The sequence below is a fragment of the Magnolia sinica genome, chromosome 11 (assembly GCF_029962835.1).
Source record: "Magnolia sinica isolate HGM2019 chromosome 11, MsV1, whole genome shotgun sequence".
Lineage (NCBI taxonomy): Eukaryota > Viridiplantae > Streptophyta > Magnoliopsida > Magnoliales > Magnoliaceae > Magnolia > Magnolia sinica.
In genome coordinates this window covers 65,826,213-65,840,133 of record NC_080583.1, presented here as the reverse complement: position 1 = coordinate 65,840,133, position 13,921 = coordinate 65,826,213, and the positions used below count along the sequence as shown (strand labels likewise).

The window sequence follows — 13,921 nt, the reverse complement described above, 5'->3', positions numbered from 1 at the left end:
CAATTTGCCTAAAAAAATTCATATGTTTCTTTCAAGTAAAAAACACCACAGAACAAGTATTTACTCATTTTAGGATGTGGTCCCAAAAATTAAGCTGATCCAAATCTCATGTGGACCCCACCACAGAAAGAGTTGTGACTAGTTTAATGAAGCCATGGGTTGTGTGCTTGTTTCTAATGGTGTGGTCCACCTAAGATGGATTCTTTTTATATATTTATTTATTAATATATTAAGGTGGGCTGCATATGGATTCTTTTTATGCATTTATTTATTAATATATTAAGGTGGGCCGCATAGATTTTTTCCTAATATGCTCCCCTTGGATTCTTTTAATGCATTTATTTTTTAATTTTTATTTAATTATTTTCTTGCATTTGGATTCTAAAAATTGGATGGTAATGATAATTCTGATTTTGTTATATATGGACCATTTATGCTTAATGGTATGTATTTCTTGACTTAATAATTCCTTAATTTTTAGATTTATTTGTGAAATGAATTCGGATTTCGAGATAGATTAATGTTTCTCGACTTATTAATGTTTTTAAGTTTCTTCTCAATGCTTAAATTGAGTTATTGCTCCATATTATAGATATTTTGAATTCATGGGCCCACTTTTATGGCCCACTTGATAATTAGTTTGGCCTAAGAATTAACTCAAATATTCATCTTGATGGGGCTTAATAACATTACATATTTGATCCCATGCATTTTTGTATGATCATAACATTTTGAAACAATTCCCTAATCCAAGTTTTGCTCGATGTGAATATACAACTTTTTACATGTAAGGAACTTACAGGTTACCCAAACAGAAAAACTAACTTACCTATAAATGACTTACAGCTTACATCCAAACAGGTTACCTGTAAGTAACTTTCACCTGAACGTGACTTACAGGTAAGTCTCTTCCAACCACTTACAGGCATCCAAATAGGCCCTAACTTACAGGTTATCCAAACGCGGCCTAGTGAATTTTTATGATATTTCATAATTAATAAGTGTAATTTGGTACCCCAAAGGACCAATTAAGGAATGAGACAGCCCGTGATTCCGTCACAAAGAGCATCCGCTCCGCTTTCAGTTTTAAGCCCACCCACACTTCCAAAACCCCCAAACATTCCAAGATCGACACCCAAATTCACAAAACCCATGAATCAAAAACCAAAGAATTTCAGTTTTTCCAGTATATGGCAAACTAAAATCCCATCAAAAGGGTTCCAAGTAAGATAATCCAATACAAACCAGAGTCGATACCGATAACAGATGACGGCAGAACCTCATCAGCTTGTGATTTCCATGACGCTCTTCGCCTTGGGAGCATAGAGAGAATAGACGATTGCCTGCCTCTTTGCGACCTCGATCTGAGACTTTCCGTCTGAGAAAACGGAAGAGATTGAAGAAGGGCCGGAGAGATTGCGGTTTTGGCGGAAACCGTCGGCGGTTCTGCGCCTGGCGTACTCCCTGATGTTGTAGTTGGAGAAGGATCGAGCCGTTCGCAGCAGAGAGCGGAAGAGCGATAGGATTTCTGCTCTCGCTGGAGTCGCCATTGAAGAGGAGGCGAGAGAAAGAGACCGGCGATTGGTAATTCCAAGTTCCTCCTTATTCGTGTAACTGACAGGAGAGCGGATTCGGTGAGACCCGGCCTCACCCAAGACTCTATGGCCTACCTTGATATATGTATTATGCATCCACGCCGTCCATCCGTTTTTCCTAGCCATTTAGGGCATTATACCAAAAATGAAGTATATCCAATTATCAAGAGAACCATGCCATGAGAAACAGTTGTGATTGACCCTCCTACCATTAAAGCCTTCATTCGGCACACCTTAATGTTTCCATATTGTTTATTAACCATCCAATCTGTTGATAAGGTCACATAAGGCTGTATGAAGGGAAAAAAAAACAAATATCAGCTTGATCCAAATGGACAATCATCTCTGTTTCTTATGGTATGGTCCACCTAATGATTGAATCTACTTCATTTTCTCTACAATGCCTTAAAATAATATGAAAAAAAATGGATGGACGGTGTGGATACATAATGAAAAGATTAAGATGGGCCTCACGGTAACCCCCTGGGTCAGGCCACTGTCTCCACTGATAGTGCTATCAGCAGATCTGGTTCAGGTCGCATCGGTTGTACCCGAACCAGGCCTAACGGGGTGCATGTCCGGGACCTTTTTGGGTCCAGGTCTAAGTTCATTTTAGGTCGCATCAATGGTACCTGTATCAGGCCTAACCGGGTTAAGGTTGCATCCTGTGGTACCCATTCCAGGCTTAACCGGGAGCATGTTTGGGAGCTTTTGAGCTCAGGTCTAGCTCTCGAAGACCTGGACCCGAATATGTTTGCTCAAGTTCAGGTACAGGTCCGGTACCCATCAGGCCTTTAGATGTAGGTCTTGAGCTGGGTCCAATGCAAATAAGAGCAATCACATGATTGCGATCGCATGAATAAAATATTAGACCGCACATGCGGCCGGGACATGCGCAATGTGTGACTAAATGGGCTCTTATTATGCGTGGCTTAAAAAAGCTTGTTTATTTTACTATAATAATATGTAATAACTAATAAAAGTTCTCTTGAGAGTATTATAAGTTATATTGCTCCTACTTGCATTTGGACACTAAGGTACGTAGTCCAATTAATTGATTTCGACAGTCCATTTAATTCAGAACACATTACTTCGGCTACCGTGAAAAAAATAAAAATAAATTATACTGATCAAATGAATTACTATCATCCTTAGTTTGCCTTTTTATGAGCCATCTTTTTTTCAACCATGAATAGGATGGTTCCAATTGCCTAACAAAAGTGATTCTTTAAAGTCATAAGCAATCAATCACGGTCACTAACAAATGTATGAATCAAATTGCTGTTTGGACCCACTTTCGTTACATGATTTTCACTGTCTATTTTTAAGGCATTGTTAAATTATTAAATTTGTTAGATCAATGGGATGTCTTCATGGTAGTCCATGAAATATGCATTTGGAGCTTCTAAACAGTCTAGAATAATGGATTATATTGTCTAAGTTTCAAATAGAACTAGGAGCATTGGAGTTTGTTGAACTAACTAGGCATGATTTTAGCCGGGTCTATCATATGGACCCAACCCAATCCCAACTAGGCTTGCTTTCTATTCCAATCCAACCGGTGAGACCTAAACACAATCTGGTTTCTTAATGGGTCACATAAATGGGAACTAGACCCATTAAAATTGGGACCCATTAAAATTGGGTCAAGGCCATTGGGTTCCCATGGTCCAGTACCCATTGACAGCCCCAGTCACGATGACAGTTAGATTTTGAAAATCTCACAATATATGTCGGAATTAATCATCAAACGATGGGATTTTTAGGATCTCAGTAGTCTTAATTTTTTATTATTTTTTTATTTTTTTGCAATTTTAGTGAAATAAATATTTACAAATTTAAATTAATTCATTCTTACTCATATTCTAAATTTTTAAAGTTATTTTTAAATTTATAATATATATTTGTAATATTTTGTTTTCAATGAAATATTTCAAAAATATTGTGAGAAAAACATCAAAATCTAAAATGTCATGTCAAATTGTGAAGTCTCCTGGAAAATTCCCATACTGAGAACAACATTTGTCATTTTCTACACGCGTACTTATTGTCGATATTTTGAAAATATCAACAGTTCTAAATTTTCATTAAATTATCCCAATACATTAGTCATTGAATCCAAGCCATTGAACATTTTCTTTTCAAGGGATAGTTTGAATTGTAGAAAAAAAATGTTATAATTATCAAACAATAATTTCCCATAAATCCCAAAAGCTTGTTTGAATAGTAAAGTGAACTATAGATTTCACAAAGTAATACTTATTTTTTCCATAGTTAAATTCTCACACACAACTTACAAGGTAAGCTGGGAAACTATAGTGAATAATTATTATGATTTTCTTGTCTTTTTCACCATCTGAATAGGCTCTTAATGGTCATTATTCATTTGCAAAAATGGTCATCGTCAAAGTCATTTGTTTGACATTTTTTTTTTTAACTATCGCATATAAGGCTTCTATTAGGTGGGCCCCACATGACCAATGGTTTGGATCTGATAATTGGATTTTTTTTTTTTTTTTTTGGATTAAGCATGCTAGTGGGCTTATAATAGTTTTGATCAATTCATATGAATTAAGGGGTGATATGCTTGGAATAATATGTGTGCACAATATTTCAGAGACACATGGACTCTCATAGTGTGGAGTTACAATGGATTCAACTACTTTTAACTCTAATTCTTATAGATAAAGTCTTGATCCACACATGCAAAAAAAAATTATTATTTTTTTTAAAAGAAAAAAAATCTGTCATTACAATCTCAGGTATTTTAAATGGTGGAAGGTGTGGAATATCAAAGTACAACATTATCATCAACATCAATAAGAATGCTTCCCATTAAGGTATGTAAAAATCAGCTTAAGTTCCTAAAAGCTCCATGAATGATACATATAATGATTCATTATTTTACAATTTTGGTTAGCATGTGGTATAAAAGCCTACTTATATATCAATCAAGGAGATCTCGTTGAATGAGAGATGCCTTATTATTAGCATCTCTTTGTTAATTTTGGCCATTAAGGCTAGCTGTACACTTAAATTTCAATGTCTGCATGTGTCAAACATACTAGATGAATGGGCACCAATCATGGCCCTAAATTAGTACCGTAATTACCTAAGATCTATACCTTGACGACCGTGCGAGTGTTACGATTCCAACGTTGCATGGCACGCCCCAATGTGATATCCAGTTTGTGAGTTATTATCGTTGACGTAGTCCGAGGTGGGTCGTGCAATGCACACGTGACGCAAACCCTACATGGGCAAATCCCAATGATCAATCAAGCAATCAATCCATCACACCCGCATATATATATATATATATATATATATATATATCCCTAAAGCCAAAAACAACAACCCCCATATGGACTTCTCAGATTTTTTTCTTTCAAGCATTGGAGAGAGAGAGAGAGAGAGAGAGAGAGAGAGAGAGAGAGAGAGAGTTACTCAAGGATGAACGTGATGAGGTCGATCACCGTCTTCCTCAACTATAACTACTTCAAATCCACGAAGCTTCTCTAGACTCGTTACAAAGGCTTCTCGAATCCACAAGGAAAAAAGCAAGAAATTTACTATTTATAGTAAGTGTCCTATGTGGCTTAACCACGTTATTCTCCTAATTTTTCTAAACATTTTTCATGTCGGACACAACTCCCAAAGCCCAATGAACGAAAAGTTACAATCAAACCAATACTTACTAAAAATAGTAAAAACGGAAATAAATAGGAAATTCCACCGTCGATTTGATGGAATCTCACAAATTCGGCATGGGCAACCCGGCATAGCCAAGTTAGTTGGATAAAGTAGCTCATCCTACCCCAAAATCATATATGGTATGTCCAGTAACTCATTCCGGTTTGCGAGAGGAGTGAACGAGAAATGAGATTTGGGGGTTTTGTTTTTTGGATCTTTTACTAAAGGTCATCCTAGAAAATGTCGGTAAAAACTTTTAGGGGCGGTTGTTTCCTACATTAGGGGCTGCCACATGAAACCACCGGTAATTCATATCTAAACTGGCAATATATGTTGGCCGCCGGTAAAAATGCACTAGTAATTCACCTATTTCTTGTAGTGCTATGATTTTCTTAAAAACAAGGCATGGTCCTGTGGACAATAGCTGATTATGATTCTTCAATTGCAAAAAAAGGGTCAAAACAGGCGAAGAAGGTAAAACGAACTGAATTTAGGGGGAAAAAGAAAACAAAGATCCAATTTAAAGTAGAACGGATTTTTAAAATTCAGCATCGTGCTTCAATGGGGCTTTAGAAATCAATGGTCTTGAGGATAGAAAAGCCTTATAAACACAAATCAATTAAAAAGAGATTATATTGTTGAAACTAAACAATGGTCAACTTAGAAAAAAGGCACGGTTGTGTAGACAATACCAGATTATGATTCTTCGGTCGCAAAAAAAGGGAAAAGCAAATAATAATAATAATAATAATGAAGTGGAGAAGATTAGAAAGAAACTAAATTCAGGGAAAGGAAAGAAACCAATCAAAAGTACAATGGATTTTTAAAATTCAGCATTGTGATTAAGGTTAATGGGGCTTTAGAAATCAATGGTCTTGAGGTTTTAAAAGCCCCAAATCATAAAATCGAGAAAAAGTTGAAGTTATCTTAGATTGGATTTAGAATACCTTGTGAAGGAATCGATCCAAACAACTTACAGAGAGAGGGAATGGTACTGAAAATCTCTTCCAAAGGAATAGCAGAAAAAAAAAAAATTCAAATATCTTTCTTCTATCTCCGGGATTTTAGCTTTTTGAATTTCTAATGATGGAATCAAAGAATGAAAATTTTCAGTGACACGTAGAATTTAGCAAGGAATAGACACGGATGCAAGAGAGCTTCCTAGATTTGCTTAATGCTCGGGCTGGGTAGGATTCACCTATGATATGTTTCTAGAATCCAAAATATGCATCTGGTAAGCCACATTATGGGCATCTTAAATCCCAAAAATCATACCTATGAAAAGCTCAGGTGGGATACACTAGAAGAGGCAATGTAGAATCACACACCTAAAACCTATATATTCACTTGTTGTGGCCCACCTGAATTTTTTAGCGTCTTGAATTTCAATATATTGTCCCCCCTCCCCCTTCTAGTGGGGGTTACCTGGTGCATGGCTTCAATGACTTATAAACAACATGATGGACCCCATATTTCATTTGGTAGTTTCTACGGAGAGTGTCTCTCTCCCCAATGTCTGCCATTGTTCCCTTCGGTTTTGCTCGCCTGAGTTATGAATCAAGTTCGATTGGGATATCTGTCTAACATTAGGGGAAATATCCAATGGACAGGTTGCATGTCACTCAAATATCCCGTTGGGCCACACACAGCTCAAACCCATGGTATTACCGTACGTTCCAACATATGTGATCATCCTACAAAAAAAAAAAAAAAAAAACAGTTTGAAGTTCTAACATATAGATAAAACTAAACATAAACAAAGCCAACAACAACAACCAAAAAAAAAGAAGAAGACAAAAACACATGATGAAACAAAAACTAGACTAGTTCCATCACAATTAAATAGAACTGCAGTATAAGGACACGCCAACTTGAAGGCCTGCCATTGAAATTTTAATCACTTCCAGCCATTCCATTGATATCTCCTTGTTGTGATGAACCAATTTCAACTTCAACAACATTTCTCTCACTACTATGGCTGTCATCTAGGTCATCATGTAATCTCTTCACATGATTTCTCGACAATTCACCTACCATTTTTTTTAGTAACATATGCTCTCCCGGCACCCTCATTTTAGTATCTAGTCCATCAGCATCTACATCAATAAATGACGAGTGACACTTGACCTTTCACAGTGCTCTTTCTGTATTGTAAGTTTCTACCTGCACAGGTTTACAATAGAATGAAATAATCATCAAGGTAGGGCCGGAAGATATGCATTTGTAATGACTGCAGAAACCATCGACCTTGATATAAGAACAATAGGAACAAGTATTATCTATTGAAGCAAACTAAATTTTGGTGTGCATGATTGTTCTTACTATTTCCATATTTTTTACTGACTCATATTTCTTAACACAAAATAAATAATTGGTTGCTTATACTCCTGAATTTATGTACCCTAGTGTTTTGAGAATATAATCAAACACTGCATCATTGTTTGATACAACTTGCTAATCACTATCCAGCAACAAGGACACAATTAAGGAAATCCAAAACACACATGATTGAACAAATAGAGAACTTTTCACGGAGTTCACCATGTCAAATCAACATCCATGCTCATTATATAGGAATTTCAGGGCAGCAGGCCAAGTGCATGAAAACAGAACATTATAGTTTTGCTTGTTATATCAGCAACTTTTACGGAAGCAACGCACAAACACCGCATGACTAAACTTTGCATGACACCCTCTCCTCCAGCCTTCTGGACAGCACAAACATCAGCATTTGTATTCATTGTTACAGACATCCTTCCTCCCATAACAGCCTCTTCATTGTGAGTAGGATCGATCGCCTATGCAGCACTCCATAATGTCAGAATGAGGCACTTTAACTAAATTTCACAAGCATTTATTGGGGGAAATCAAAGTCATGAGTCAGATCAGAGTATGTCTTAGGACTCAATTTGCGTACTACATTGTTACCACTACCAAAAGATGCAAAGGTTACTGCGCTATAGGAAGATGACGTACTATCCATCATTTACACCCACTATTTTTCTGCTTGGTGCCAAAAATCAGGCCGATCCAAAACTCAGGTCAGCCATGCAACAGGGAACAGTTGGGACATGAACACCCACCATTAAAAACCTTCAAGATTGCATGTGGGGACCATTATCTTCTATATATTCCACGTAGTTAATTCAGAAGATGCTATCCAACCAGGATGAATGTAACCAACAAATCAGCACATTCCAAAACTCAGGTGGACCACAACACATGAATTTAGGAGTTTTATGCATGATTTTACTTGGTGCAGCCTACCTGATTTTTGCTAGTTGAGGAGAACAGGATGGGGGTGCAAATGATGGATGGATTGGATGCCATTAAAAGTGGACCCCATGTCTCTGTTTGCATGTTAAGCTTAAGACAGAAATGTTGGTATTGAATCCTGCCTTGTCCAGAATATGAATGCTGAAGAAGGAAACAACCAGTTTGGCAGTTTCCACTCTACCAGACTAACATTACAATCCAATTCACATTGCCTCCAAATGTGCCCTGCATATTTTGAAGCTTTTAACTTTTCACAATCACCAGTTTGGCAACAAAAATCAGTCTTTAAATACAGGGATAATGCTAGATAATTGCAAACTTCATAGAGCGATAAATAAATTCATAATATTAAAACTTGTATCACATTTACAATTCTGTTGTGCTATATCCTTTCCGCAATTTACAATTCTATTCTGCTATATCCTTTCTGCTATTTACAAAATGCCCCACATTATAAAGGGTTTGCTGGTATATACCAAAGTCCCAAAAAATGTAGTTCCCACAAAACAAAATTGCTGCTCCTATAATTCATATCCTAAAATGCAACATCACCCAGGTAAAAACACAAAACTCCCTTCACCGAAAGCTTGCCAAAGAATTCCATGATCCCAATACACTCTTCGGAATTTGAAAACTTGTATCATTTTCATACTCCATTTGCTCGATATTCAGAAGTCCTACTGAATCTTGTGGCTCCAAACCCAATAGAGGAAATCCTGCGTACTCCAACTCGTTTGAAGTTGGGAGAAGTATCTCAATTCCACACTCATTTGTCTCGAAATCTTGAAAACCAATCATCCAATCATATGAATTTCCACTCATAATATTGCCATTGAGCATGGGCATTTCTGAACCCATGTTAGAATTAAAACCAATATTTGGAGAATCCATGTGGAGGTGATACAAAGGTGTATGATACGAGACAGGGAGAGGTGCACCGCAATCATCCACTACAACATGCTCTTGTTCATTTTGCACCATGTCAGAATCAAAACCAAGATTTTGAGAATTTTTTTGGAGGTTATAAAAAGGTGAAAGATGGAAGAGATGGGGAGGTGCATTACAATCTTCTTCTACAACATGCTCTTGTTCATTTTGCACCATGTCAGAATCAAAACCTAGATCTTGAGAACTCGTGTGGAGGTGATGCATAGGTGTACAATAGGAAAGAGGGAGAGGTGCATTGCAATCTTCTTTCACAAGCTCTTGTTCCGTTTGCATGTTCAACCTCCTCTCGTCACTACTAGATTTCACCATCTCAATTCTCTCTCTCAACTTCTCCAATTTCATGTCAAGCTGGCCTACTAACTCCCTCAAATATCCTTCCGACATCCCATCCAGTCGATGATCCTGCGAAGGGTACAGAATGAGCTTATTATTCTCTGCTCGCTGCCTATCAAGGTCCCGTTGCAACTTCTTTATTTTATCCTCTAACACGCTGCAAACATCAGTGATGCTCCCTTTCCTTCCAGTTTCTGTGATCTTCTTGTACCGTTCAATGATGGGGAGGACCTCAGACCGGCTCCCTGGCCACGTCTCGAGCAGGTCACCATTGGGATCGCAACAGACCATGCACACATCAATTCCGCACAAGGTGGCGAGCTCTGCTGCCTTCTTCTTCAACCCCTTGATCCGCTTTGAGAAGGCGCTTTTCCTATGCTTGTCGCATCGGATCACTTTTAGCGGGAGTTTGTTGTGGCCCATGTCCTGATCAAAAGACCTCAATTGAGTCAGAGAAGATTGGAATATAAAGAACCAGCAATATTCATAGAATTGGTAATTAGAATTTACAATAATGACTGTGAAAAGATCTGAGTAACAAAGATGGATTAGAGGGAGCGAGATGATGATGATGGATTACTTGAACAGGAATGATATAGAAAAAAAAAAGCTGCAACAACTCAAATTCATGAATTAAGAAAAAAAAAAACCAAGCAAATGAACTAAAATCAAACTTAAAACTAGATTGGATTCTGAAACGAATCTGAATCCTTGGGTTAGAAACAAAGCATGCTTGTACAGAATACTTGATTCTGATTGTTCAGTCAAAAGAAAGGGAAAAAAACAGGTAAAAGATTTTAAAAGAAATTGCATTCAAGAAACAAAGAAAGACCCATTGAAAGCAGAAGAGATATTTGAAATTTGACATCTTGATTAAGATCAACAGAACACTAAAAAAGCATCTAAAATTTCCTGCTCTGGAAGATTTAAAGGTGAAAATCATATGACTCAGAAAAGAAAGAAAATGAAGCTGATGGTTGATTGGGTTTTTATAATGCCTAAGAATATCAACCCCGATATATCTCTAATAAACAGTTTACATGAAATCCTCCTTGAACTTTCTCCAGTAAAAAAACAAAATGCTGATATTTGTGGAAAATGTAATCTTTCAAAAAAAAAAAATTGTGGAAAATATGCACAATATAATTTGGTTTTCTAATTGTTCAAGAGGATCCATGCACAAATTCTCCTCTACAGAAAGTTACGAGGATAAATACACCAATGGTCCACATTCAAAAAAAAAAGGCCCAATTTTTTTACACATGGCCTACTATGGTGAGTCACATTAGACAAACATTTGAATCACTAAACCACTGGATTCTTTCAAGACTAATAGTTTGATCAAAGTCAACAGCAGAATTGCTTTTTGTTTTTTTGTTTTTTTTTAGGGATCAAATTCACCCCTGAAAGGTGATATATAATTAAGATAAGTGGAGGAGGATTCAGATAGATTGAACTCAGTAAATAGACTTAAATGCAAGTGAACCGACAAAAACTGAATTCTAAAAGCAAAATAGAAGCTAGAAAGTTTCCAACAACTGAGCTTTAGGGTGCTTGATATGATTCAAAGTAGGATACCAAACTAAAATCACAAAAGATTCAAAGAAGCTGAAATTCAGGAAATAAGAGCAAAATTCAAGCAAACCGACACGCATGAGAAAAACATTAAAGGAGCTGAATTTAAGAAACAGGTACGGAAATCAGGCAAACAAACAAATACCTAATTAAAAACAAATCAGATTGTTGGAACTAGACTATCATTTTCTTAGAAACAAGGCATGGTCCTAAAGACAATACCTGATTATGATTCTTCATTTGCAAAAAGGGGTGGGGGGGTTCTTTAAAAGGAAAATTTTTGAAATTGCATTATGATTAAGATCATGAGGGCTTTAGAAATCAACGATGTTGAGGATTTAAAATCCGATAATCATAAACCAATTAAAAATATATCAGATTGTCGTATAGACAATACCTGACTATGATTCTTCAGTCACGAAAAAAAAAAGTGCAAAAAGAACAAGTGGAGAAGAATAGAAAGAAACTGAATTCAGGGAAAATAAGGAAGCAAAGACCCAATTAGAAGCAGAATGGATTCTTGAAATTCAGCATCATGATTACGATCAATGGGGCATTAGAAATCAATGGCGTTGAGGATTTAAAAGCCCAAAATCATCAAATCGAGAAAAAAATGAACGAATCCTAGATTGGATTTACAACTTCTGAAGGTATTGTCCCAAATAGCTTACAGAGAAGGGAATGCTGCTGAAAATATCTTCCAATGGAATAACAGAATGAAAATTCAAATATCTTTGGGATGCGAGTAGTGGACCCTTTGAACTTCCAAAATTTTCTAAACGCTCGAAATGGTTTAATGGCCATTAGATTGCGATCTCACAGTTCTTAAGCAACATTCTTCCAACGGTAAAAGGTTAAAAAACAAAAGGAACCATTTGGTGAATGATCACATGCATTCGAACGTATGGGTAATTACCATGCACTTGAGTTGTGTAGGGCTCACCCATGATATGTTTCTGGAATCCAAGCTGCACATCGATGAGCCTCATTATGGGCACCTTAAATCCCAAAAATCATATCTATCAAATGCTTAAGTAAGACCGCAGAAGAGGTAATGTAGTAGAATCACGCCTAAAACCTATATATTCACTTGTTGTGGCCCACATGAATTTTTTACTGTCTTGAATTTCGATATGCTTAAGTAGGACTGCAGAAGAGGTAATTTAGTAGAATTACGCCATGATGTGTGTTGGACATTCACCCATTCCCCTATTAGGCCCAAGATCCACAATACAGCCTGAACCATCACTTTGGTGGCCACATGAAAGGAAACAGTTGAGAGTGATGATCAAATGGCGAAAGGGGGAAAAGGGCTTGGAAATAGGGACAACCAAAAGGGGTTGACAACCAGACCATGATCAATGTACTAGTGTGGCCCAACTGATGCTTGTCCTATCTTGATTTTGGACTATTCATGGTGGATCCACTGGGTGAAGTTTCCAGATTTCATACATGCTGAGCCTGAGAGAGTGTGGACCGTGGAGCTCTCTGCTTCCACATGCGAACACACATGCCACATGCATATGAGAACCGAGCTTTCCATCATGTGGGTCACACTTTCATATGAGAACCGTTTCATTCCTCAGTTGGGAGGTAATGAACAAAACAATTGAATGGCCAAAAAGAAAGAAAGAAAAACTAATTCATGGTGGTTAGAGTCTCCTTATAGATTTCTTTTCCCCTTGTTGGGTTTTGGTGTTTGTTTCCAGAATCATCTCCTTTTTCTAGGTTTTCTGTATGATGGGTGTTAGCAAGTGTTTGTTCTTTGGCTCGATTTTTTTTTTTTTTAATAAAAAATAATAATAATAAAAAAGGTTGAAAGTGGAGATGATACCTTGTTCTGCAGTGGAGCCGGATACGGAATATGAAAGGAGGAGGGATGGGGAAACTCCTCGTGTATTGGCCGGAACAACCTCTGTAGTGGTTGATGCGTCAGAGATCGACGCCGAGAGGGATGGCTAGAAAAATCTGGCGGCCGTCTGCGTATTCCGGCGAGAGAGAGATACAGAGGGATGACTGGAAAACCGTAACGGCGACACCGTCTGCGTATTCGAGATCCAGATCGAGAGAGAGAGAGAGAGAGAGAGAGAGAGAGAGAGAGAGAGATGGTTTCCGTTGCGATTCTCCTCAGGGGTTAACCAGCAACGGTCGAAAATCGGACCGTTGCTTGTTTCCATTTACAGCTTTTTGCCCATGTGCTTCCATTTACCACCGATTACCGGACGCGGATTGCGTACTGACAGCTCAAGTAGCGATGTGGCTACTGACGATGCTCCGTGGGGCCCGCATGATATATATGTGTTTTATCAAAGCCGTCCATCTATATTTCCAGATCATTATAGGGCATGATCCAATAAATAAGTGAGATACAAGTGTTGAGTGGGCCACACCACAAGAAAACAGTGGCAATTGAATGCCTGCCATTTAAAACTTCTTAAAGCTCAATGTAATGTTTATTTGTCATCCAACCTGTAGATCAGGCGCATTGGATGAAGAGAAAA

At 37.4% G+C, this 13,921-nt stretch overlaps 2 protein-coding genes across 3 annotated transcripts; both read right to left on the bottom strand.

Annotated features, from left to right (window-relative positions):
* Nucleotides 1–1,157: 1,157 nt before the first annotated feature.
* LOC131219260 (uncharacterized) lies at nucleotides 1,158–1,777 on the bottom strand. The gene has a single exon (XM_058214312.1). The coding sequence runs from the start codon at nucleotides 1,719–1,721 to the stop codon at nucleotides 1,284–1,286; it is 438 nt and encodes a 145-aa protein (XP_058070295.1). The 5' UTR covers nucleotides 1,722–1,777; the 3' UTR covers nucleotides 1,158–1,283.
* Nucleotides 1,778–7,836: 6,059 nt separating this feature from the next.
* Nucleotides 7,837–13,701, bottom strand: LOC131219259 (agamous-like MADS-box protein AGL103). Of its 2 annotated transcripts, XM_058214311.1 has the most exons (3): nucleotides 13,255–13,701; nucleotides 9,629–10,271; nucleotides 7,837–8,086 (listed from the first exon to the last, which is right to left on the bottom strand). In XM_058214311.1, exons 2-3 carry the CDS (start codon nucleotides 10,266–10,268, stop codon nucleotides 8,064–8,066), a joined length of 663 nt encoding a protein of 220 aa, XP_058070294.1. In that variant the 5' UTR covers nucleotides 10,269–10,271; nucleotides 13,255–13,701; the 3' UTR covers nucleotides 7,837–8,063. The 2 variants fall into 2 exon arrangements, with proteins under 2 accessions (XP_058070294.1, XP_058070293.1); XM_058214310.1 differs by lacking the exon at nucleotides 7,837–8,086 and having other exon boundaries at nucleotides 8,891–10,271; nucleotides 13,255–13,691.
* Nucleotides 13,702–13,921: the final 220 nt, after the last annotated feature.

Coding starts and splice junctions, on each gene's coding strand:
- LOC131219260 (XM_058214312.1), bottom strand. CDS start 1,721: ATGGCTAGGAAAAACGGATGGACGGCGTGGATGCATAATACATATATC.
- LOC131219259 (XM_058214310.1), bottom strand. CDS start 10,268: ATGGGCCACAACAAACTCCCGCTAAAAGTGATCCGATGCGACAAGCAT.